This window comes from Bufo gargarizans, chromosome 9 (genome assembly GCF_014858855.1).
Source record: "Bufo gargarizans isolate SCDJY-AF-19 chromosome 9, ASM1485885v1, whole genome shotgun sequence".
Classification (NCBI taxonomy): Eukaryota; Metazoa; Chordata; class Amphibia; order Anura; family Bufonidae; genus Bufo; species Bufo gargarizans.
The window spans coordinates 116,155,385-116,182,838 of record NC_058088.1 but is presented as its reverse complement, the minus strand read 5'-3'; the positions used below and the strand labels follow the sequence as shown (position 1 = coordinate 116,182,838).

Genomic DNA, 27,454 nt, shown 5'->3' with positions numbered 1-27,454 from the left:
AAAAGCATGGCACCATGGCGCTGCTGGGAGTGCTGTGGTCTTCTTGCAGCTTACAAAGCATAGCAATGTCGAATGTATAGCAACAGTGCCTGTGCTTGGCATCGCAGATTAGCTCCATTGACTTGAATGGAACTGAGCTGTGCCTTGGTCATGAGACCGATAAATGTGACGTCACTGTATACTCTGGGGTGATATATTCTATAATGCAGTGATGGCGAACCTTTTGGAGACCAAGTGCCCAAACTGCAACCCAAAACCCACTTATTTATCACAAAGTTCCAACACTGCAATTTAACCTGAATACTACAGTCCAATATAGTATATCTTCTATGCGCTGATGAATGGCAGGAAAAGTCTAAGGCATATTGGTACACTTTAGACCTTTTCCAGGGTGTGGATGCCCACAGAGAGGGCTCTGAGTGCCGCCTCTGGCACCCGTGCCATAGGTTCGCTACCACTTCTATAGTGTATACTATGGAGTGCTGTACACTATGAGGGGCTGGGGGCTTTATAATACAGTTTTCCTTAATATTTACCAGGAAGAAATAAATATAGGGCTGAATGTGAAAGGGGGGATTGCCAGGGCAAATGGAGGGAGGGGGCCCAAGATGTGTAATCAGCCCTGGGCCTATGATACACTTAATCCGCCCCTGTGTGTAATATTTGGTTCCAGCCTGTGCGTATTTGAGAAGTGGACCCACTAGCAATAGCTTGCCATGTTAATAATTATATTCTTTGTTCAGCTGTCATTATTCATAATTATTAATATTATTAAACAGACTGTTTCAGGGTCTTTAATATAATCTGCTTCAGCTGGTTCAGCTCTGAAACCTTCCACATATTCATCTTTTCCAATTGCCACACTGTAGCTTGAAATGGTTTTAAATGTTCTAACATCAGATCTTTCCATAGGAAGATAAGAGAATTTGAGAGCAGAGTATTCTCTACTGGGTCATGCTGGATGATTAGTTTTAGACTAGGGCAGAAGGAATGGCATGACTTTTACTGATATACAGTATATATTTTTTTCATGGAAAATATCTCAGCTTCAAGCTCCAGGCCAAGTGATCTTACATACATTTTTTAGCTTATACCTAGAGCTGATGTACGCATTCTTGTGAGATTCCAAGTTGTTAAAATGTTATATCATCCTTTAGAAAGTTCATTTCTTTACCTTTTTATAATTGCCTTATTCATTTATAGTGACATCTTGCATTAGTTCCACGTATCCAATGGCAAATCTGTGCATATTTAGGAGGGGTCAGTCTGACAGCAACATTATATTCTCTTGGCTCTCCAGACACTTCAACCCACTGATGTCCTGAGAATACCCCAATAACTTTCCTCTCCCAGCGCCCACCATGACGCAGTCGCCCATAAACACCCGACCCACTAGCCCCTGGGCGGGCATCACAATGTTGATAAAGCAAATGTACGGTCTGCTGCTGCACTCTGCATGACCTGTAAACCAGCTCTCCAGGCCGGTCACTGTCAAACCCTGAGAAGTGCACTCTTCTTCCTGCCAAGTTCTGCAAAGGTGGAGAGGCTGCAAGATGCATGTGAGGTTGAGATTGGGCCCGTTTTAGCTCCAGCAATGCATAATCATAATCCATACTATGTTCTGCTGGGGCTCCAATCCATCCTCGAGGTATCTTGGTGCTTTTAACACGTACCCAGCGCAGAGAAGGTCGGACTCCTGACCTAAGGAAGCCAACTTGCAGTTTACGTGCTCCTTGTACGTAGTCATGACCATCATGAATACAGTGAGCTGCCGTTAATACATGACGTTCAGTTACCAATATACCTGTGCAACCTGTGGACACCCGAACAGCAGCTGCAAAAGGGAAATCCCTAAGAAACCGCTTACTTGTGATGGAAAAACGGATATCTGGTCCATAGATTTGCCTACGACGACGCATAAATTTGACATTTCTCTGAAATTTGCTCCTTATATTACCCTGAGGTATCCTTACTGCTACTGTTGTCAGTGTACGGCTGCCATTAAAATACACAGTCTCATAGTCAAGTTGATGATCCAAAGATGCTTCTGGCTGAGACTCATGCTGGATGCACTTCTCTGTGCAAACTGTAGTAAGCTCTGTAGTTCCATTGGCAGTAAAAAGGGATGGAGTTAAAGTCAATGTTTGCTGGGTCACAAATTCTAGGACTGGGAGTTCAGAAGCAGTAAGTGAGAGACAAGCCAGAAACACAAGTAAATGCAGCAGGTATCCACCAGTCATCCTATCAATGTTACTGAAAAAGAAGGAACATTCATTCAGTATTGTGTAGCAGTACAGAACATGTATATAATTCCTATGACAAAGGTACCAACATTGTCAGAGAGAAATTGTGGCCCATAACAAGTGTCAGTGTTTAATTCTGGAGGATAAATGTTTTACGGGTATCTTGAAAATGACTAAATTTAGCCACATTTTTTTTTAAATGAAATAAAGTAGATTCACAAGGTACTTTGTACTTTTTTTTTAAAATCCCCTCCCCACCGGATGCTCCCAGAATGCACCGCATGTTTTAGTAGTTAAAGGAAACCTGTCACCATTAAAATGGAAAGCAATCTGCTGGTATCATGTTATAGAGCAGAAGTAGCTGAGCAGATTGATATATAGATTTTGGGGGGGGGGGGGGGGGGGGGGAATTCAGCAACACATTTACTTCATACATAAATTCCTGCTCATTCTGAGCTTTGAAGTCAAGGTCCTACCAGTGATTGTCAGTCTTCCCTCTATGACTGTGTGTACAGAGATAGCTGTCAATTACTGATAGGACCTTCTCCTTGACTTCAAAGCTCAGGATAAGCAGGAATTTAAATGTATAAATTACAAGTTTTACTGAATCTTTCCCCCAAAATCTATATATCAATCTGCTTAGCTCCTTCTGCTCCATAACATGATGCCAGCAGCTCAGACACCATGTTGAACGTGACATGTTCCCTTTAGCGGACTGGTTTGGGCTTTGTCATTAGTAAATAATCCTGCCCTTAGCTATACAGCCCATTATCAATAAAGTGCGTGCTAACTGCTTGGTTTTGTCCTAACCAGTACACCTACTCACTCTGTAGGCCCTATAACACTTCCGTTGTTTGCATCAGTGATTATTATTCCAAACCAGGAGTGGGACCACAATGCACAACCTGTACAGATTTTTTCCATTATAACTTATCTTTTTTTTTTTACAAACATGCTGATACATAACATTGACCATAACAGTGATGTGTGGACAAGGCCTAATAGTCACAGCAGAATCATAGTAGGCATCACACACAGGTCTTCAGATGCTAAGAGACCATGTGACCATGTTCAAAAACACCAGGTCTGACCCAAAATGAAAGAAGTTGTAGATTAAAAAATAATAGATATTTTTGAGCATTGGTCTATACAACAAAAAAAAAGAAATCACCTTCCACACTTTTTTTTTGTAAAACTTTTTGGGGGTGTTGATGTTTTTCAGTTGCACAAAGTTTTACCTTGTACAACATGATATATTTTGGTCAGTCTTTTTAATAATTTGCGGTTCCTTTTTTCCAGTTCTTCAAGATAATTATAGTATTCGCTTGGATGAATTGTTTCACTATATACACATAAAACACTTCATTACATCCCAGAGCACTAACTCCCCCCATAAACACTGCTGCTTTTCTTATCCACATGCAGAGCGTTGTACAGAAGGTTGTACAGCATGGTATCCCCTGCAGCTGCATACTACAGGGGCTGCATTTGCCATTGTATGATATGCCATTGGGTGCCGCAGGGTGGATATTTTCTTTTTTACTTTGTCTCTGGTGCTTAATTCTTTAAAAAAAGGAAGGGGGGATGAAATGGCTCACTTACCTATATAACAAGTTGTAGCATCAGGAGTTTTTGATCTGCATAATCGAAATGTGAGAGAGAAACTGAAATGTGAGACAGACAAGAAGTAATTTGTTATTCTGTATGTAATTTTGAGGCCTGCTTGAGCTATAATTTATGACTGACATTGTCTGCTCTGGCAAGGTGCACAAAGGCTAATCCATTGCTCAAAAGGAAAATGTGAGACCTCAAGACTGGGAGTTCCCTCCTTCCCTGCTCACACTCAAGAAAGGTGAGAAACATGCAAGTGGCTTTCTTAATTGTGCAGTAATTTTTGTGTATTTCTAAAACAGGCAGATATTTCATTACTCCCATATAACTACAATGAAAATAATTTCACACATGCCCATCGCTCTACCTCATCTACTACTTTCAGGAGTGCCAGATAGATGATACTGTTCTTTCCAACATAGATAAACCATTTGAGTAGCCACCAGCCAAATAAGTAATGATCTGATGCTCCTAGAGCAGGACTGGCCAACCTGCAGCCCTCCAGCTGTTGCAAAACTACAACCCCCAGCATGCCCAGACAGCCTACAACCAACCTGTCCTAGAGCTTACAGCGTCAAGTACTTATGTACCTGGCGACTACAGATGTCCTCCTGACTTCTGAATTCAACTCTATTGCCATCCTGAGGCAACTGAAGTAAGGGGACAGAATATGGTTCTGGCCACCACAGTGGGGCATCTTCTCTGGAGGTATTTTGTGCTGCTGGAGCATTACCGGTATTTTATGGTGCACTGTGGTATTTGTTTCTGCAGGAGCTCTGTGGTACTTGGCTCCACTGGGGTGGCATTTTGTGCTGCAAAATGGTTTTGCTGGCTCCACCTACTTGTGATAGTCCCACTTACATTTGTTGGTTCTGCCTTCAGTCGATTTGGACCCGCCTACAACATAGGGCTACTTTTATATTTTTACAGGGCCATTTTAAGTTTCCAGTCCGCCCTTAGAAGCGAATATGCAGACCGAGGAATATAAATATCTCAGTGAGTATTTAGGTCGACTACACACTCTAATTGTCCCATATAATTAAATAAATAAACAAAGTAACAAAGCCTAAATAAAAAGGTCAACTACGCCGCCGAACAGCGCTCGGCTGTGGAACGCACACCCGAACTTCTGGTATGCATTTCACAAACGCGAGACTTTGCAGACATCAGCGGAGATAAGCCAACCGCGCATCCATAGCAACGGTACACAGAATAGAAGCGTGCAATACTACATTCAAATCAGAAAATATAAATTCATGTACAAAAACAAATGTTATTGTGGACCATATAAAATATACATGATTGATGGATGATTCAGATTGACTGGAACATAAAGAGCAAGTGCAGTGGGTTAAAAAGGATAAAGTGAAGGTGAACATGCAAAAAAAAAAGCGCAGAAATGAAAAAACGAAGTGTAAAAGTGCAACAAGTGGATGGGATATATTAACTCTTTATATCAAAATCATGATTAAATAAATAACATATTATCCCTACAACCATTACATTAAGTACGTAATCATGAAATAAAGATTTTATTATAAAAGTAATGGCTCTAACTAATGTGCGAGGAATTCACAAAACTCAAGATGATTCCTCATCACTTTAAAGTCCACCATGGGGGTAATAGTTCGCTATTAAAGGTAAGAGGGATTGACAGGGTTCTGGTGAGCAAGAGGGAAGGGAATAGGAAACGCCTGTTGGCACAAAAAGAGGCCAGGTGGCTTTTCCAATTGGATACGGTCACACCTCGTGGCCTGAATGATAATCTCAGTTTTGCCCCTTTCCTGTGACCTATGTGATACACTATGTCATTTTGGTTTGTAAGCGCTATATTGATTCTTCTTTATATATAAATTCTTTTACCTTTTGCTCTCTTTCTATATGCATATTCTTCTTCCCTTCTTTGTGATGTAATGTTCTCATATAGAATTCGCTATAATTCCATAATTATATTTGTATGTGCTTGTGCATATGTGTACTCTTGTCTTGTGCTCTCGACCAAATATGCACATGTGTACATACTAATATACCTGTACAACTTTGGTTTCACATTGCAATAGTTTAGTTTTAATTTTAATATTGTTTTTATTTTTTAATTCTTATTTGTATGTATTTATTTAGGGAGAATGGACAATCCAGTGACTGCTGTATGTATATGTTACAACTTACCTCAACTTTTCTTGGATCGTATAGGCTCGGCTTTGTTTTCGACTTTTCACACTCATGAAGAACATTGAAAAAAAAAAGTTTTTTCTTTACACATGATTAAATGATGACTTGTATATTTTATTATGAATTAACACTTTTTTGTATATTTAGGATAATGTTGTCTAGTTAATCACTGTTTTCAATTATAATTATCAAATTTTCATAAATTTTTATTTCACACATTAGTTAGAGCCATTACTTTTATAATATAATCTTTATTTTATGATTATGTACTTAATGTAATGGTTGTAGGGATAATATATTATTTATTTAATCATGATTTTGATATAAGGAATTCATTTATCCCATCCACTTGTTGCACTTACACTTTTACATTTTGTTTTTTCACTTTTGTACTTTTTTTTTTTTTTTGCATGTTCACCTTCACGTTATCCTTTTTCACCCACTGCACTTGAACTTTATGTTCCAGTCAATCTGAATCATTCATCAATCATGTATATATTTATATGGTCCACAATAACATTCGTTTTTGTACATTAATTTATATCTGATTTGAATGTAGCATCTGGACTTCTCCAAAGCATTTGACACTGTACCACATAAAAGATTAGTATATAAAATGAGAATGCTCGGACTGGGAGAAAACGTCTGTATGTGGGTAAGTAACTGGCTCAGTGAGAAGAAACAGAGGGTGGTTATTAACAGTACACACTCAGATTGGGTCACTGTCACTAGTGGGGTACCTCAGGGGTCAGTATTGGGCCATATTCTCTTCAATATATTTATTAATGATCTTGTAGAAGGCTTGCACAGTAAAATATCAATTTTCGCAGATGACACTAAACTGTGTAAAGTAATTAACACTGAAGAGGACAGTATACTGCTACAGAGCGATCTGGATAGATTGGAGGCTTGGGCAGATAAGTGGCAGATGAGGTTTAACACTGACAAATGTAAAGTTATGCACATGGGAAGGAATAATGCAAGTCACCCGTACATACTAAATGGTAAAACACTCGGTAACACTGACATGGAAAAGGATCTAGGAATTTAAGCTGCAAAAAACAGTGTCAGGCAGCTGCTGCCAAGGCCAATAAGATAATGGGTTGCATCAAAAGGGGCATAGATGCCCGTGATGAGAACATAGTCCTACCACTTTACAAATCATTAGTCAGACCACACATGGAGTACTGTGTACAGTTCTGGGCTCCAGTGAACAAAGCAGACATAGCAGAGCTGGAGAGGGTCCAGAGGAGGGCAACTAAAGTAATAACTGGAATGGGGCAACTACAGTACCCTGAAAGATTATCAAAATTAGGGTTATTCACTTTAGAAAAAAGACGACTGAAGGGAGATCTAATTAATATGTATAAATATATCAGGGGTCAGTACAGAGATCTATCCCATCATCTATTCATTCCCAGGACGGTGACTGTGACGAGGGGACATCCTCTGCGTCTGGAGGAAAGAAGGTTTGTACACAAACATAGAAGAGGATTCTTTACGGTAAGAGCAGTGAGACTATGGAATTCTCTGCCTGAGGAGGTGGTGATGGCGAGTACAATAAAGGAATTCAAGAGGGGCCTGGATGTATTTCTGGAGTGTAATAATAATACAGGCTATAGCTACTAGAGAGGGGTCGTTGATCCAGGGAGTTATTCTGATTGCCTGATTAGGGGAATAAAAAATTCCTTCCCGACTCCAAAGTGAGGAAAATTGGCTTCTACCTCACAGTTTTTTTTGTTGCCTTCCTCTGGATCAACTTGCAGGATGACAGGCCGAACTGGATGGACAAATGTCTTTTTTCGGCCTTATGTACTATGTTACTATGTTACATTGCACGCTTCTATTCTGTCTACCGTTGCTATGGCTGCGCGGTTGGCTTATCTCCGCTGATGTCCATGAAGTCTTGCGACAATTCGGGGGCGCCGCTGTGGAGCGCATACCGGAAGTTGGGGTGTGCGTTCCACAGCCGAGCACAGTTTGGCGGCGTATTGAACTTTTTATTTGGGGTTGTTCATTTATTTATTTAATTATATGGGGCAATTAGAGTGTGTAGTCGACCTAAATACCCACTGAGATATTTATATATGTTAATATAAAAGCGTTGTGTATTATCCACTGGCCATGGATACTTGGGAGGAAGTGACATCATGCGCTCCATTGTGGAACGCATATGTGATCACATTCCTACTCCAATCAGAGTCCACTTCTCCCATCTGTTTTTAATTAAATAGCAATTAACAAGATATAAAGAGTAGGGATGAGCGAACTCGAACTGTATAGTTCGGGTTCGTACCGAATTTTGGGGTGTCCGTGACACGGACCCGAACCCGGACATTTTCGTAAAAGTCCAGGTTCGGGTTCGGTGTTCGTTGCTTTCTTGGCGCTTTTGTGACGCTTTCTTGGCGCTTTTTAAAAGGCTGCAAAGCAGCCAATCAACAAGCATCATACTACTTGCCCCAAGAGGCCATCACAGCCATGCCTACTATTGGCATGGCTGTGATTGGCCAGAGCACCATGTGACCCAGCCTCTATTTAAGCTGGAGTCACATAGCGCCGCCCGTCACTCTGCTCTGATTAGCGTAGGGAGAGGTTGCGGCTGCGACAGTAGGGCGAGATTAGGCAGATTAACTCCTCCAAAGGACTTGATTATTGATTGATCTGCAGCTGTGGGTCATTGAGCTGCTGATACTCAATTGCTCACTGTTTTTAGGCTGCCCAGACCGTTTGTCAGTCACATTTTTCTGGGGTAATCGGCGGCCATTTTGTGTCTTGTGGTGCGCCAGCACAAGCTGCGACCAAGTGCATTTAACCCTCAATGGTGTGGTTGTTTTTTGGCTAAAGCCTACATCAGGGTGAAGCTGTCACACCAAGTGCATTTAACCAACAATAGTCTGGTTATTTTTTGGCCATATACTACATCAGGGGCAAGCTGCGCCTGTCACCAAGTGCATTTAACCCTCAATGGTGTGGTTGTTTTTTGGCTAAAGCCTACATCAGGGTGAAGCTGTCACACCAAGTGCATTTAACCAGCAATAGTCTGTTTATTTTTTGGCCATATACTACATCAGGGGCAAGCTGCGCCCGTCACCAAGTGCATTTAACCCTCAGTAGTGTGGTTGGTCAAGCTATCACACCAAGTGCATTTAACCAGCAATAGTCTGTTCATTTTTTGGCCATATACTACATCAGGGGCAAGCTGCGCCCGTCACCAAGTGCATTTAACCCTCAGTAGTGTGGTTGGTCAAGCTATCACACCAAGTGCATTTAACCAGCAATAGTCTGTTCATTTTTTGGCCATATACTAAATCAGGGGCAAGCTGCGCCCGTCACCAAGTGCATTTAACCAGCAATAGTCTGTTCATTTTTTGGCCATATACTACATCAGGGGCAAGCTGCGTCCGTCACCAAGTGCATTTAACCCTCAGTAGTGTGGTTGGTCAAGCTGTGACACCAAGTGCATTTAACCAGCAATAGTCTGTTCATTTTTTGGCCATATACTACATCAGGGGCAAGCTGCGCCCGTCACCAAGTGCATTTAACCCTCAGTAGTGTGGTTGGTCAAGCTATCACACCAAGTGCATTTAACCAGCAATAGTCTGTTCATTTTTTGGCCATATACTAAATCAGGGGCAAGCTGCGCCCGTCACCAAGTGCATTTAACCAGCAATAGTCTGTTCATTTTTTGGCCATATACTACATCAGGGGCAAGCTGCGCCCGTCACCAAGTGCATTTAACCCTCAGTAGTGTGGTTGGTCAAGCTATCACACCAAGTGCATTTAACCAGCAATAGTCTGTTCATTTTTTGGCCATATACTAAATCAGGGGCAAGCTGCGCCTGTCACCAAGTGCATTTAACCAGCAATAGTCTGTTCATTTTTTGGCCATATACTACATCAGGGGCAAGCTGCGCCCGTCACCAAGTGCATTTAACCCTCAGTAGTGTGGTTGGTCAAGCTGTGACACCAAGTGCATTTAACCAGCAATAGTCTATTCATTTTTTGGCCATATACTACATCAGGGGCAAGCTGCGCCCGTCACCAAGTGCATTTAAACCCTCAGTAGTGTGGTTGGTCAAGCTATCACACCAAGTGCATTTAACCAGCAATAGTCTGTTCATTTTTTGGCCATATACTAAATCAGGGGCAAGCTGCGCCCGTCACCAAGTGCATTTAACCAGCAATAGTCTGTTCATTTTTTGGCCATATACTACATCAGGGGCAAGCTGCGCCCGTCACCAAGTGCATTTAACCCTCAGTAGTGTGGTTCGTCAAGCTGTGACACCAAGTGCATTTAACCAGCAATAGTCTGTTCATTTTTTGGCCATATACTACATCAGGGGCAAGCTGCGCCCGTCACCAAGTGCATTTAACCCTCAGTAGTGTGGTTGGTCAAGCTATCACACCAAGTGCATTTAACCAGCAATAGTGTGGTTATTTTTTGGCCATATCCCAGTCTAATTCTGTCACTAAATCCATACCGGTCACCCAGCGCCTAAATACTAGGCCTCAAATTTATATCCCGCTAAATCTCTCGTTACCGCTGTCCTGTTGTGGCTGGGAAAGTTATTTAGTGTCCGTCAAAGCACATTTTTTGTTCTGGGTTGAAATACAATTCCCAATTTAGCAATTTCATAATTTAGTGGTTCCTGCTATATCAGAGCTATTTGAAATCTATCCCTAAAAGGGTATATAATATTCAAGGTGCACATAGGGTCATTCAGAATAACTTCACACACACGCTACTGTGCATTTCCAAGTCTAATTCTGTTAGTAAATCCATACCGGTCACCCAGCGCCTAAATACTAGGCCTCAAATTTATATCCCGCTAAATCTCTCGTTACCGCTGTCCTGTTGTGGCTGGGAAAGTTATTTAGTGTCCGTCAAAGCACATTTTTTGTTCTGGGTTGAAATACAATTCCCAATTTAGCAATTTCATAATTTAGTGGTTCCTGCTATATCAGAGCTATTTGAAATCTATCCCTAAAAGGGTATATAATATTCAAGGTGCACATAGGGTCATTCAGAATAACTTCACACACACGCTACTGTGCATTTCCAAGTCTAATTCTGTTAGTAAATCCATACCGGTCACCCAGCGCCTAAATACTAGGCCTCAAATTTATATCCCGCTAAATCTCTCGTTACCGCTGTCCTGTTGTGGCTGGGAAAGTTATTTAGTGTCCGTCAAAGCACATTTTTTGTTCTGGGTTGAAATACAATTCCCAATTTAGCAATTTCATAATTTAGTGGTTCCTGCTATATCAGAGCTATTTGAAATCTATCCCTAAAAGGGTATATAATATTCAAGGTGCACATAGGGTCATTCAGAATAACTTCACACACACGCTACTGTGCATTTCCAAGTCTAATTCTGTCACTAAATCCATACCGGTCACCCAGGCCTAAATACTAGGCCTCAAATTTATAGCCCGCTAAATCTCTCGTTACCGCTGTCCTGTTGTGGCTGGGAAAGTTATTTAGTGTCCGTCAAAGCACATTTTTTGTTCTGGGTTGAAATACAATTCCCAATTTAGCAATTTCATAATTTTGTGGTTCCTGCTATATCAGAGCTATTTGAAATCTATCCCTAAAAGGGTATATAATATTCAAGGTGCACATAGGGTCATTCAGAATAACTTCACACACACGCTACTGTGCATTTCCAAGTCTAATTCTGTCACTAAATCCATACCGGTCACCCAGCGCCTAAATACTAGGCCTCAAATTTATACCCCGCTAAATCTCTCGTTACCGCTGTCCTGTTGTGGCTGGGAAAGTTATTTAGTGTCTGTCAAAGCACATTTTTTGTTCTGGGTTGAAATACAATTCCCAATTTAGCAATTTCATAATTTAGTGGTTCCTGCTATATCAGAGCTATTTGAAATCTATCCCTAAAAGGGTATATAATATTCAAGGTGCACATAGGGTCATTCAGAATAACTTCACACACACGCTACTGTGCATTTCCAAGTCTAATTCTGTCACTAAATCCATACCGGTCACCCATCGCCTAAATACTAGGCCTCAAATTTATATCCCGCTAAATCTCTCGTTACCGCTGTACTGTTGTGGCTGGGAAAGTTATTTAGTGTCCGTCAAAGCACATTTTTTGTTCTGGGTTGAAATACAATTCCCAATTTAGCAATTTCATAATTTAGTGGTTTCTGCTATATCAGAGCTATTTGAAATCTATCCCTAAAAGGGTATATAATATTCAAGGTGCACATAGGGTCATTCAGAATAACTTCACACACACGCTACTGTGCATTTCCAAGTCCAATTCTGTTAGTAAATCCATACCGGTCACCCAGCGCCTAAATACTAGGCCTCAAATTTATATCCCGCTGAATTTGAATACAATACATTGGGCCAAATAATATTTTTGTTGTTGTGGTGAACCATAACAATGAGGAAAACATCTAGTAAGGGACGCGGACTTGGACATGGTTGTGGTGGTGTTAGTGGACCCTCTGGTGCTGGGAGAGGACGTGGCCGTTCTGCCACATCCACACGTCCTAGTGTACCAACTACCTCAGTTCCCAGTAGCCGCCAGAATTTACAGCGATATATGGTGGGGCCCAATGCCGTTCTAAGGATGGTAAGGCCTGAGCAGGTACAGGCATTAGTCAATTGGGTGGCCGACAGTGGATCCAGCACGTTCACATTATCTCCCACCCAGTCTTCTGCAGAAAGCGCACAGATGGCGCCTAAAAACCAACCCCATCAGTCTGTCACATCACCCCCATGCATACCAGGGAAACTGTCTCAGCCTCAAGTTATGCAGCAGTCTCTTATGCTGTTTGAATACTCCGCTGGCAGGGTTTCCCAAGGGCATCCACCTAGCCCTTCCCCAGCGGTGAAAGACATAGAATGCACTGACGCACAACCACTTATGTTTCCTGATGATGAGGACATGGGAATACCACCTCAGCATGTCTCTGATGATGACGAAACACAGGTGCCAACTGCTGCGTCTTTCTGCAGTGTGCAGACTGAACAGGAGGTCAGGGATCAAGACTGGGTGGAAGACGATGCAGGGGACGATGAGGTCCTAGACCCCACATGAAATGAAGGTCGTGCCACTGACTTTCACAGTTCGGAGGAAGAGGCAGTGGTGAGACCGAGCCAACAGCGTAGCAAAAGAGGGAGCAGTGGGCAAAAGCAGAACACCCGCCGCCAAGAGACTCCGCCTGCTACTGACCGCCGCCATCTGGGACTGAGCACCCCAAAGGCAGCTTCAAGGAGTTCCCTGGCATGGCACTTCTTCAAACAATGTGCTGACGACAAGACCCGAGTGGTTTGCACGCTGTGCCATCAGAGCCTGAAGCGAGGCATTAACGTTCTGAACCTGAGCACAACCTGCATGACCAGGCACCTGCATGCAAAGCATGAACTGCAGTGGAGTAAACACCTTAAAACCAAGGAAGTCACTCAGGCTCCCCCTGCTACCTCTTCTGCTGCTGCCGCCTCGGCCTCTTCTGCTGCTGCCGCCTCGGCCTCTTCCTCCGCCTCTGGAGGAACGTTGGCACCTGCCGCCCAGCAAACAGGGGATGTACCACCAACACCACCACCTCCGTCACCAAGCGTCTCAACCATGTCACACGCCAGCGTTCAGCTCTCCATCTCACAAACATTTGAGAGAAAGCGTAAATTCCCACCTAGCCACCCTCGATCCCTGGCCCTGAATGCCAGCATTTCTAAACTACTGGCCTATGAAATGCTGTCATTTAGGCTGGTGGACACAGACAGCTTCAAACAGCTCATGTCGCTTGCTGTCCCACAGTATGTTGTTCCCAGCCGCCACTACTTCTCCAAGAGAGCCGTGCCTTCCCTGCACAACCAGGTATCCGATAAAATCAAGTGTGCACTGCGCAACGCCATCTGTAGCAAGGTCCACCTAACCACAGATACGTGGACCAGTAAGCACGGCCAGGGACGCTATATCTCCCTAACTGCACACTGGGTAAATGTAGTGGCAGCTGGGCCCCAGGCGGAGAGCTGTTTGGCGCACGTCCTTCCGCCGCCAAGGATCGCAGGGCAACATTCTTTGCCTCCTGTTGCCACCTCCTCCTTCTCGGCTTCCTCCTCCTCTTCTTCCACCTGCTCATCCAGTCAGCCACACACCTTCACCACCAACTTCAGCACAGCCCGGGGTAAACGTCAGCAGGCTATTCTGAAACTCATATGTTTGGGGGACAGGCCCCACACCGCACAGGAGTTGTGGCGGGGTATAGAACAACAGACCGACGAGTGGTTGCTGCCGGTGAGCCTCAAGCCCGGCCTGGTGGTGTGTGATAATGGGCGAAATCTCGTTGCAGCTCTGGGAGTAGCCAATTTCACCAACCCCATCAGTCTGTCACATCACCCCCATGCATACCAGGGAAACTGTCTCAGCCTCAAGTTATGCAGCAGTCTCTTATGCTGTTTGAAGACTCCGCTGGCAGGGTTTCCCAAGGGCATCCACCTAGCCCTTCCCCAGCGGTGAAAGACATAGAATGCACTGACGCACAACCACTTATGTTTCCTGATGATGAGGACATGGGAATACCACCTCAGCATGTCTCTGATGATGACGAAACACAGGTGCCAACTGCTGCGTCTTTCTGCAGTGTGCAGACTGAACAGGAGGTCAGGGATCAAGACTGGGTGGAAGACGATGCAGGGGACGATGAGGTCCTAGACCCCACATGAAATGAAGGTCGTGCCACTGACTTTCACAGTTCGGAGGAAGAGGCAGTGGTGAGACCGAGCCAACAGCGTAGCAAAAGAGGGAGCAGTGGGCAAAAGCAGAACACCCGCCGCCAAGAGACTCCGCCTGCTACTGACCGCCGCCATCTGGGACTGAGCACCCCAAAGGCAGCTTCAAGGAGTTCCCTGGCATGGCACTTCTTCAAACAATGTGCTGACGACAAGACCCGAGTGGTTTGCACGCTGTGCCATCAGAGCCTGAAGCGAGGCATTAACGTTCTGAACCTGAGCACAACCTGCATGACCAGGCACCTGCATGCAAAGCATGAACTGCAGTGGAGTAAACACCTTAAAACCAAGGAAGTCACTCAGGCTCCCCCTGCTACCTCTTCTGCTGCTGCCGCCTCGGCCTCTTCTGCTGCTGCCGCCTCGGCCTCTTCCTCCGCCTCTGGAGGAACGTTGGCACCTGCCGCCCAGCAAACAGGGGATGTACCACCAACACCACCACCTCCGTCACCAAGCGTCTCAACCATGTCACACGCCAGCGTTCAGCTCTCCATCTCACAAACATTTGAGAGAAAGCGTAAATTCCCACCTAGCCACCCTCGATCCCTGGCCCTGAATGCCAGCATTTCTAAACTACTGGCCTATGAAATGCTGTCATTTAGGCTGGTGGACACAGACAGCTTCAAACAGCTCATGTCGCTTGCTGTCCCACAGTATGTTGTTCCCAGCCGCCACTACTTCTCCAAGAGAGCCGTGCCTTCCCTGCACAACCAGGTATCCGATAAAATCAAGTGTGCACTGCGCAACGCCATCTGTAGCAAGGTCCACCTAACCACAGATACGTGGACCAGTAAGCACGGCCAGGGACGCTATATCTCCCTAACTGCACACTGGGTAAATGTAGTGGCAGCTGGGCCCCAGGCGGAGAGCTGTTTGGCGCACGTCCTTCCGCCGCCAAGGATCGCAGGGCAACATTCTTTGCCTCCTGTTGCCACCTCCTCCTTCTCGGCTTCCTCCTCCTCTTCTTCCACCTGCTCATCCAGTCAGCCACACACCTTCACCACCAACTTCAGCACAGCCCGGGGTAAACGTCAGCAGGCTATTCTGAAACTCATATGTTTGGGGGACAGGCCCCACACCGCACAGGAGTTGTGGCGGGGTATAGAACAACAGACCGACGAGTGGTTGCTGCCGGTGAGCCTCAAGCCCGGCCTGGTGGTGTGTGATAATGGGCGAAATCTCGTTGCAGCTCTGGGAGTAGCCAATTTCACGCACATCCCTTGCTTGGCGCATGTGCTGAATTTGGTGGTGCAGAAGTTCATACACAACTACCCCGACATGTCAGAGCTGCTGCATAAAGTGCGGGCCGTCTGTTCGCGCTTCCGGCGTTCACATCCTGCTGCTGCTCGCCTGTCTGCGCTACAGCGTAACTTCGGCCTTCCCGCTCACCGCCTCATATGCGACGTGCCCACCAGGTGGAACTCCACCTTGCACATGCTGGACAGACTGTGCGAGCAGCAGCAGGCCATAGTGGAGTTTCAGCTGCAGCACGCACGGGTCAGTCGCACTACAGAACAGCACCACTTCACCACCAATGACTGGGCCTCCATGCGAGACCTGTGTGCCCTGTTGCGCTGTTTCGAGTACTCCACCAACATGGCCAGTGGCGATGACGCCGTTATCAGCGTTACAATACCACTTCTATGTCTCCTTGAGAAAACACTTAGGGCGATGATGGAAGAGGAGGTGGCCCAGGAGGAGGAGGAGGAGGAAGAGGGGTCATTTTTAGCACTTTCAGGCCAGTCTCTTCGAAGTGACTCAGAGGGAGGTTTTTGGCAACAGCAGAGGCCAGGTACAAATGTGGCCAGCCAGGGCCCACTTCTGGAGGACGAGGAGGACGAGGATGAGGATGAGGTGGAGGAGGATGAGGATGAAGCATGGTCACAGCGGGGTGGCACCCAACGCAGCTCGGGTCCATCACTGGTGCGTGGCTGGGGGGAAAGGCAGGACGATGACGATACGCCTCCCACAGAGGACAGCTTGTCCTTACCCCTGGGCAGCCTGGCACACATGAGCGACTACATGCTGCAGTGCCTGCGCAACGACAGCAGAGTTGCCCACATTTTAACCTGTGCGGACTACTGGGTTGCCACCCTGCTGGATCCACGCTACAAAGACAATGTGCCCACCTTACTTCCTGCACTAGAGCGTGATAGGAAGATGCGCGAGTACAAGCGCACGTTGGTAGACGCGCTACTGAGAGCATTCCCAAATGTCACAGGGGAACAAGTGGAAGCCCAAGGCCAAGGCAGAGGAGGAGCAAGAGGTCGCCAAGGCAGCTGTGTCAATGCCAGCTCCTCTGAGGGCAGGGTTAGCATGGCAGAGATGTGGAAAACTTTTGTCAACACGCCACAGCTAACTGCACCACCACCTGATACGCAACGTGTTAGCAGGAGGCAACATTTCACTAACATGGTGGAACAGTACACGTGCACACCCCTCCACGTACTGACTGATGGTTCGGCCCCATTCAACTTCTGGGTCTCTAAATTGTCCACGTGGCCAGAGCTAGCCTTTTATGCCTTGGAGGTGCTGGCCTGCCCGGCGGCCAGCGTTTTGTCTGAACGTGTATTCAGCACGGCAGGGGGCGTCATTACAGACAAACGCAGCCGCCTGTCTACAGCCAATGTGGACAAGCTGACGTTCATAAAAATGAACCAGGCATGGATCCCACAGGATCTGTCCGTCCCTTGTCCAGATTAGACATTAACTACCTCCCCTTAACCATATATTATTGGACTCCAGGGCACTTCCTCATTCAATCCTATTTTTATTTTCATTTTACCATTATATTGCGAGGCTACCCAAAGTTGAATGAACCTCTCCTCTGTCTGGGTGCCGGGGCCTAAATATATGCCAATGGACTGTTCCAATGTTGGGTGACGTGAAGCCTGATTCTCTGCTATGACATGCAGACTGATTCTCTGCTGACATGAAGCCAGATCCTCTGTTACGGGACCTCTCTCCTCTGCCTGGGTGCTGGGCCTAAATTTATGAAAATGGACTCTTACAGTGGTGGGTGACGTGAAGCCTGATTCTCTGCTATGATATGAAGACTGATTCTCTGCTGACATGAAGCCAGATTGTCTGTTACGGGACCTCTCTCCTCTGCCTGGGTGCTGGGACTAAATATATGCCAATGGACTGTTGCAGTGGTGGCTGACGTGAAGCCTCATTCTCTGCTATGACATGCAGACTAATTCTCTGCTGACATGAAGCCAGATTGTCTGTTACGGGACCTCTCTCCTCTGCCTGGGTGCTGGGCCTAAACTTATGAAAATGGACTCTTACAGTGGTGGCTGACGTGAAGCCTGATTCTCTGCTATGACATGAAGTCTGATTCTCTGCTGACATGAAGCCAGATCCTCTGTTACGGGACCTCTCTCCTCTGCCTGGGTGCTGGGCCTAAACTTATGAAAATGGACTCTTACAGTGGTGGGTGACGTGAAGCCTCATTCTCTGCTATGACATGCAGACTAATTCTCTGCTGACATGAAGCCAGATTGTCTGTTACGGGACCTCTCTCCTCTGCCTGGGTGCTGGGCCTAAATTTATGACAATGGACTGTTGCAGTGGTGGGTGACGTGAAGCCTGATTCTCTGCTATGACATGCAGACTGATTCTCTGCTGACATGAAGCCAGATTGTCTGTTACGGGACCTCTCTCCTCTGCCTGGGTGCTGGGCCTAAATATATGCCAATGGACTGTTGCAGTGGTGGCTGACGTGAAGCCTCATTCTCTGCTATGACATGCAGACTAATTCTCTGCTGACATGAAGCCAGATCCTCTGTTACGGGACCTCTCTCCTCTGCCTGGGTGCTGGGCCTAAATTTATGACAATGGACTGTTGCAGTGGTGGCTGACGTGAAGCCTCATTCTCTGCTATGACATGCAGACTAATTCTCTGCTGAGATTAAGCCAGATCCTCTGTTACGGGACCTCTCTCCTCTGCCTGGGTGCTGGGCCTAAATTTATGACAATGGACTGTTGCAGTGGTGGCTGACGTGAAGCCTGATTCTCTGCTATGACATGCAGACTGATTCTCTGCTGACATGAAGACAGATTCTCTGTTACGGGACCTCTCTCCTCTGCCTGGGTGCCGGGGCCTAAATATCTGAGAATAGACTGTTCCAGTGGTGGGTGACGTGAAGCCAGATTCTCTGCTATGGGACCTCTCTCCAATTGATTTTGGTTAATTTTTATTTATTTAATTTTTATTTTAATTCATTTCCCTATCCACATTTGTTTGCAGGGGATTTACCTACATGTTGCTGCCTTTTGCAGCCCTCTAGCCCTTTCCTGGGCTGTTTTACAGCCTTTTTAGTGCCGAAAAGTTCGGGTCCCCATTGACTTCAATGGGGTTCGGGTTCGGGACGAAGTTCGGATCGGGTTCGGATCCCGAACCCGAACATTTTCGGGAAGTTCGGCCGAACTTCTCGAACCCGAACATCCAGGTGTTCGCTCAACTCTAATAAAGAGGCATAGGAACCAATATTCTGTTATCCCTCGAGGAAGCTGAAAAGTGAAATATACATCGAGGTGGTGGTACACTGGTCTGTATTTACAAATTTATAGGGCTGTACTTGGGCTTTCTGATATGTGCAATTACTTTTGACCCTCTATACTATTTTTGTTTTCATCATTTATTGTTTTGGGACTTTAATTTTTCTAGTAACACTAAGCACTTTATATGTAATTAATTATGTGTGCCTATTGTGGAAGATAGACTTGAATAGTCTAATTAAGACTCTGTAAACCCTTGATATATGGGACTTGTTACTACATGACCATTGCTATCTACTTTTTCATATGTGCATGCCGTTGCTGTGTCTGATTTTAGATGCTTATTATTCTGTTGCTAAATTAACCCCTTAAGGACCTGCGCCTTACATGTACAGAGCAGATGTCAGTGACTTAAAGACCAGCACCGTACATGTATGGCGTTGTGATCGGGTGGGTGCAGGAGATGCGCCCGATCCGCGGCAGGGGTCCGGCAGTCACTGATAGCCGTAGCGCTGCTGCATGCACCGGCATCGGTGAAATCACTGATGCCAGCGCATTAACCCTTGATGTGCAGTGGTTAGCTCTGACTGTGGCACGTGCAATATCCTTGTGGGGATCGGAGCTTCCGTCGGGTTCTCACACTGCTGTGACGGGGACCCGATGGCAGGGAAGGCAGCCCGGTGCCTTCCTTCCTTAGGCATCGTTGCTGCCTTCCGTGACAACCTGTGAGTAGTGATGGACGAACACTGGCCGGGATGGTTTGCGAATGTTCGTGAACCGTGTGTTCGCAGTAGGCCCCATAGACTTGAATGGCAGGCAAACCTGAAAAACCTTCAGATCATATTTGCAGCCACCAAATTACTAGAAGTGCACAAATAGTCCCACAACTTGGACAGTGACATACCAGATGTATTATTCGAATTTGCAATATCCATTCATTATTTCTTTAGATGCAAATATTGGCAATGTAATTTTTGCGTATGCGCAAAATAGGTGCGGCCTACTACAGCAACTGGTTTCCACAAGACCGAAGTTGGAGGCGATCAGAAAAAATGGCTGGCAACATGGCTGGGATCCCGGGTGTTGTCCAGTCTCCTCCCCCCAGCCAGAGACAACATCTGGGATCCCAGAAAAGTTTAAAGCCCCCCGGGAATTCATCCAGCATTGCGACTTCCTCATCTTCCTGCTCCTCAATGACACGACGCAATGCACGCTCCAGAAAGAAGGCGTAAGGTACGATGTCACTGACTACCCTGGCTGTGACTGACCAGTTTGGTGATCTAGCCTGCATCCGTTGCGCATGAGCAGCCACTGGTGCGGTGAAAAAAAAAAAACTATCTCCCCAGAACCTTTCCTGTCACAGAGTTCGTACAGGTAGTCGTTAACTGCACATTTCTGCTGGAGCAGCCTATCAAGCATATACAAGGTGGAGTTCCATTGCATCGGGCAGTCAAAGATCAGACATCTGATGGGCAGGTGGTGTCGCCGCTGAATGTCAGCAAGGCGAACCATGGCCGTGTAAGGTCTTCTAAAATGGCCAGAGATTTTCCTCGCCTGCCGCAAGATGTCCTGGACCCCGGGGTATTTGGCAACGAATCGCTGCACGACTAAGTTCAGGATGTGTGCCATGCATGGCACATGTGTCAGCAGATTGGCACCGTTGTCGCACACCACTTTACCAACTGTCAAATTGAGCGTGGTTAGCCACTGATCGGCCTGTGACCGCAAAGCTGAAAGGAGTGCAGGACCGGTGTGGTTCTTGGCTTCCAGGCACAACAGACGCAGCACAGCATGGCAACGTCTCACCTGGCACGTCGTAGGTTATGGGGAGCTTGGGGTGCGCAGCGGAAGAGATGGTAGCAGCGGAAAAGGAGGAGTCAGCCGAGGAGAAGAGGGAGAATGGAGTAGGAAGGGGAGAAGAAGAGGCAGGCCTGCATGCAATCCGTGGCGGTAACACCAAATCTACACAGGTGTCACGGGGTGCATGCTTGACGGTCATCAGATGGTTCATCCAGTGGGCAGTAAAAGTTATGTACCTTCCCTGGCCGTGTTTGCTAGACCACGTGTCTGTGGTCAGATGTATCTTGGCACCAACACTGTGTGCCAGAGATACATTCACTTGATACTGAACGTGGCCACATAGCTCTGGGATGCCCTGCTGGGAGAAATATTTCCTTCAGTGGACCTTCCATTGCTGTGTGCTAATGGCCACAGGGCTAGCAGTTCTGACAAGCCAGCGGTCAGCTGTTGGGAAAGAGGGTCATCCGGCATCATCATCTTTTTTCGCTCGAACATTTGGGGCAAGGAAGCCTGCCTTTTGCCAGATGAACGCGACAACAGCATGGTGGAAGTGGAGTGGAGGACAACTGGGAGGAGAGAGGAGAAGAGGCAGGAAGGGGAGCACTGGGAGTGTAGCTTTGTGAGTTCCGATGGTGTTGCTCCCACTGGGCTCTGTGATGGGAGGCCAGGTGCCTTCTTAAGGCGGTTGTCCCTAGGTGAGTGTCGGGCTTACCGCGACTTATGCGTTGACAGCACAGGCTGCAGATGGCAACACTATTGTCAGCAGCGGACACATATAAAAAAAAAAAAAAAACACACTGCGGAGCCATGTGCCAAAGTCCTGGGAGCGCCAGATATGACCATGCATGGTGGATGGCTTGTTCCAGATACATTAGCAGTATTTTTGCCTCCTGTGCACTGTAAGTTTTGCCTGCTTCTACTCCCTATCTGCTGCTCCGTCTCTCCCTCTGAACTCCCCTCCTCTTCCTCTCTTGTGGGCACCCACGTGACATCCATCGACACGTCATCGTCGTCACCTTCACTACCACTGACATTAGAGATCTCAGAGTAGGCAGCAACAGTGGGGACCACCCCCTTGGGCTGATCTGGGTACTGTCGTCAGACTGCTGGGTGGCATACCTCCTCTTCCTGAACAGATGCCAAGAATAGCTGCGCATCGGTAAGGTCTTGTAATGGATGGGAAAATAATTCTGCTGACTCGAGCGGAGGGGATATGGTGGTGTCTTTGGGGGTGCAGAGAGTGAGGGCTCGTTCACATGACCGTTGGTGTCCCGTTCCCATATTGCAGACCGCATTTGCAGATCCGCAATACACGGGCACCACTCCGTTGTCATTCCGCATCACGGATGCGGACCCATTTACTTCAATGCGTCCCCAAATCCGGAGATGCGGAACAGAAGCACGGAACGGAACAGTATTGAAGAACTACGGAGTGCTTTCTGGGGTTCCGTTCCTCCGCAAAAAAAGATAGAACATGCTCTATCTTTTTGCGGAACGGAGGGATTGCGGACCCATTCAAGTGAATGGGCCTGCGATCCCCATGCGCCTGCCCCACGGAAGCTGCCCGTGCATTGCGGGCAGCAATTTGTGGTTCACAGCACTGACACGGGACACCAACGGTTGTGTGAACGAGCCCTGAAGAGGGTGCACAAGCGGAAGGTTGAGTGAGCCACTCAACCAAGTCTGGTGCGTCCTTTAACGTAATGGCACTCACCTTCTACAACTTCCCACTTAGGCTCTGGCCCGACCCCTACCACCCCTGCGGAATGGCCTGCCTTTTCCTCTGCCTGTCAATTTTCAAAATGACCCTGTGACAAAGGTCCCTATAGAAGAGCAGTATTTGTGGAAGAATGTATATCACACCCCTGCCTCAATCACTTTTTTTTGGGGGGGCAACTGGTAAATCACACCAGTAGAAATTATTTGTTCAAATCGCGTTGGTCACTGTGTATATGCGGTACTACCTAAATGCACTATATAGAAAGTATATTATATGTATATAACACCCCTGCTTCAAACGTTTTTTTTTTTTTTTGGGGGGGGGGGGGGGCAACTGGTAAATCACACCATTAGAAATTATTTGTTACAACAGCGTTTGGCACTCTGTGTGGCAGCAGAACCGCACTATAATATACTTTCTATGTTAGAAAGTATATTATACCCCTCAGTATGTCACACCAATCGATAGCACACCTATACCAGTCCTTAAAGGGACTTATGTGGCCCTATTAGCTAGAATTGATGTCCCTAACAGTCTGTCCCTGCTCCACACAGCAACCTCTCCCTACACTGGCAAAAGACTGAATGTAAAATGGCGGCCAGATCAGGTTTATTTATAAGGTAGGGGGTATGTCCATCTGCTGAAACGTCTTAATTGGCTGTCCTGTACCACCTGATGGATGTGTCAAAGTTCTTCACAATGTAAAAGAATATGGTGGGCGCGAATATCGCCATATGTTCGCATGTTCAGTGAATAGCAAACGCGAAAAAGTTCACTCCATCTCTACCTGTGAGATCCAACCCCCTGGATCTCACAGGCAAACAGGCTGTTAGGCCCCTTTCACACGGGCGAGTTTTCCGTGCGGGTGCGATCCGTGCGGCGAACGTATGGCACCCGCACTAAATCCTGACCCATTCATTTCTATGGGGCTGCGCACATGAGCGATGTTTTTAACACATCACTTGTGCGTTCAGTTGAAATCGCAGCATGCTCTATATTTTCCGATTTTGACGTGACGCAGGCCCCATAGAAGTGAATGGGGTGTGTGAAAATCGGATGGCATCCGCAAGCAAGTATGGATGCCGTGCGATTTGCACGCATGGTTGCTAGGAGACCATCGGGATGGAGACCCGATCATTATTATTTTCCCTTATAACATGGTTATAAGGGAAAATAATAGCATTCTGAATACAGAATGCATAGTAAACCAGCGCTAGAGGGGTTAAAATAAAATAAAAAATAATTTAACTCACCTTAGTCCACTTGTTCGCGAAGCCGGCATCTCCTTGTGTCTCCTCTGCTGATGAACAGGACCTGGGATGAGCTGCTCCATTAAATAGAGCTTAAGGACCTTCGATGACGTCACTCCGGTCATCACATGATCTTTTACCATGGTGAATCACCATGGTAAAAGATCATGTGACGTACCATGTGATGACCGGAGTGACGTCATCGAAGGTCCTTAACCGGTATTTAATGGAGCAGCTCATCCCAGGTCCTGTTCATCAGCAGCGGAGACACAAGGAGATGCCGGGCTTCGCGAGCAAGTGGACTAAGGTGAGTTAAATTATTTTTTTATTTTATTTTAACCCCTCTAGCGCTGGTTTACTATGCATTCTGTACCATGTTATAAGGGAAAATAATACAATCTTCAGAACATCAATCCCAAGCCCGAACTTCTATGAAGAAGTTCGGGTTTGGGTACCAAACATGCGCGATTTTTCTCACGCGAGTGCAACGCATGACAATGTTTTGCACTTGCGCAGAAAAAATCGTGCATTTTCCCGCAACGCACCCGGCACTTAGCCGGGCCAAAAAAATGACGCCCGTGTGAAAGAGGCCTTAGTGTCTTATAGTCTGTAATACACTTACAGCCAATGCATCACAATACAGAAGTATTGTGATGCATTGTAAAGGGGATCAGACCCCCAAAAGTTGAAGTCCCAGAGTTGGACAAAAAAAATAAAGTTTAAAAAAAGTTTTACAAAAATACAGTTTTACAAATAAATGTAAAGTCTCAAGTAAAAAATAAATAAATCAAAAAAATAGGGGAAAAAAAAGTACACATATTAGGTATCGCCACATCCGTATCGACCGATCCTATAAAAATATGACCTAACCCCTCAAATGAACAGTCAAAAAAATAAAATAAAAACTAGGCTAAAGAAACAATTTTTTGGTCACCTTACATCACTAAAAGTGGAACACCAAGCGTATGCTCCCCAAAATAGTAGCAATCTAACCATGACCTCATCCGGCAAAAAGATACTCTACCTAAGATAATCGCCCAAAAAATAAAATAACTATATCTCTCAGACTATGGAGACACTAAAACATTATATTTTTTTTGTTTCAAAAATGATATTATTGTGTAAAACTTACATAAATAAATAAAAAGTTGAAATATAAAGGTATCACCGTGTCCGTAAGAATCTGCTCTATAAAAATACCACATGACCACACAAAAATACCACATGACCTAACACCTCAGGTGAACTCCGTAAAAAAAGAAATAAAAATGGTGTAAAAAAAAGCTGTTTTTTGTCACCTTACATCACAAAAAGTGTAATAGCAAGCGATCAAAAAGTCATATACACCCTAAAATAGTACCAATCAAACCAGCATCTCATCCCGAAAAAAATAAGCACAAGACAGTCGGCCCAAAAAAACTTTTTTTTCAAAAAGTCTTTATTATGTATATTTGGTATTGTCGCATCCGTAACAACCTGCTCTATAAACATACCACATGATCTAACCTGTCAGATGAGCATTGTAAATAACAAAAAAAAACTGTGCCTCACAAAAAGTGTAATATAGAGCAACCAAAAACATATGTACCCTAAAATAGTACCAACAAAACTGCCACCTTATTCCATAGTTTCCAAAACGGGGTCACTTTTTTTGGAGTTTCTAGTCTAGGGGGTGCATTAGTGGGGCTTCAAATGGGACATGGTGTCAAAAAACCAGTCCAGAAAAATCTGCCCTCCAAAAACTATATGGCGTTCCTTTCCATCTGCGCCCTGCCGTGTGGCCATACAGCAGTTTACAACCACATTTGGGGTTTTTCTGTAATCTACAGAATCAGGGCAATAAATATTAAGTTTTGTTTGGCTGTTAACCCTTGCTTTGTTAGTGAAAAAAAAAAATATTAAATCCGCAAAAAATGTTAAATTCTGAAATTTCATCTCCATCTTCCATTAATTCTTATGAAACACCTAAAGGGTTAACCAAAGTTTGCAAAATCTGTTTTGAATACCTTGAGGGGTGTCGTTTCTAAAATGGGGTCATTTTCGGTGGTTTCTATTATGTAAGCCTCACAAAGTGACTGCAGACCGGAACTGGTCCTTAAAGGGAATCTGTCACCTATTTTGACCATATAAAACTGTTAAAATAGCAATGTGCAATAAAGTGCCTTCTTACCTACATGTGTCTTCTTTCTTTTATTCCACTTTTCATTCTTATAAAAAAGCGATTTTTGTTATATGCAAATGAGTTTCCAAGGTGCCCAGAGGGGCGTTATTACTCTGCTCTAGTGCCCTGTAACGCCCCTCTGCAGTGCCCAGCCCGCCTCTTCATAAATAAATGTCCTCCCACATACTTCCAGAACGGCGCCGCCCCCTCTCCACCACGTCATTTAATTTATTCATGCAACATCATGCTCCCTCCCGATTACATCATTAAATGTATTCATACCACCGGCCCTCCCTTCCTCCTCTCTTGGTCTACTGCGCCGCCCCCTCCTGATTACGTCAATAAATATATTCATATCACCGGCCCTCCCTTCCTCCTCTCTTGGTCCACTGCACCGCCCCCCTCCCGATTACGTCAGTAAATGTATTCTTAGCACCGGACCGGCCCTCCCCTTCCTCCTCTCTTGTCCTCCGGAATTCCCGCGCAGGCGCAGTATGGGTGAGTGCCTGCGCCTGCACGATTGGCAGAGGGCAACAGCCTCAATATTGTCACTGGGCATGCGCCGAGCCCAGTGACAAGAGAGGAGGAAGGGGAGGGCCGGTCCGGTGCTAAGAATACATTTACTGACGTAATCGGGAGGGGGGCGGTGCAGTGGACCAAGAGAGGAGGAAGGGAGGGCCGGTGATATGAATATATTTATTGACGTAATCAGGAGGGGGCGGCGCAGTAGACCAAGAGAGGAGGAAGGGAGGGCCGGTGGTATGAATACATTTAATGAGGAAGCATGATGTTGCATGAATAAATTAAATGACGTGGTGGGGAGGAGGCGGCGCCATTCGGGAAGTATGTGGGAGGACAGTTATTTATAAGGAGGCCGGCTGGGATTGGAAGAGAGGCGGGCTGGGCAATGCAGAGGGGCGTTACTGGGCACTAGGTGCCTCTGGGCACCTTGGAAACTCTTTTGCATATCACAAAAATCGCTTTTTTATAAGAATGAAAAGTGGAATAAAAGAAAGAAGACACATGTAGGTAAGAAGGTACTTTATTGCACATTGCTATTTTAACAGTTTTATATGGTCAAAATAGGTGACAGATTCCCTTTAAAAAGTGGGGTTTGGAAATTTTCGGAAAAATTTCAAGGTTTGCTTCTAAACTTCTAACGTCCCCAAAACATAAAATGGCATTTACAAAATGACCCAAACATGATGTAGACATATGGGGAATGTAAATTAATAA

At 45.7% G+C, this 27,454-nt stretch overlaps 1 protein-coding gene across 3 annotated transcripts; it reads right to left on the bottom strand.

Moving 5' to 3' along the window:
- Nucleotides 1-379: 379 nt before the first annotated feature.
- On the bottom strand, nt 380-26,286 carry LOC122919444 (serine protease 23-like). Of its 3 annotated transcripts, none has more exons than XM_044268485.1 (3): nt 26,228-26,284; nt 3,846-3,907; nt 380-2,253 (listed from the first exon to the last, which is right to left on the bottom strand). In XM_044268485.1, exon 3 carries the CDS (start codon nt 2,238-2,240, stop codon nt 1,194-1,196), a length of 1,047 nt encoding a protein of 348 aa, XP_044124420.1. In that variant the 5' UTR covers nt 2,241-2,253; nt 3,846-3,907; nt 26,228-26,284; the 3' UTR covers nt 380-1,193. The 3 variants fall into 3 exon arrangements, with proteins under 3 accessions (XP_044124420.1, XP_044124421.1, XP_044124422.1); XM_044268486.1 differs by lacking the exon at nt 26,228-26,284 and adding an exon at nt 6,024-6,076; XM_044268487.1 differs by lacking the exon at nt 3,846-3,907 and having other exon boundaries at nt 26,228-26,286.
- Nucleotides 26,287-27,454: the final 1,168 nt, after the last annotated feature.

Bases quoted from the DNA above. Each gene is read 5' to 3' on its own strand.
- LOC122919444 (XM_044268487.1), bottom strand. From the start codon at position 2,240: ATGACTGGTGGATACCTGCTGCATTTACTTGTGTTTCTGGCTTGTCTC.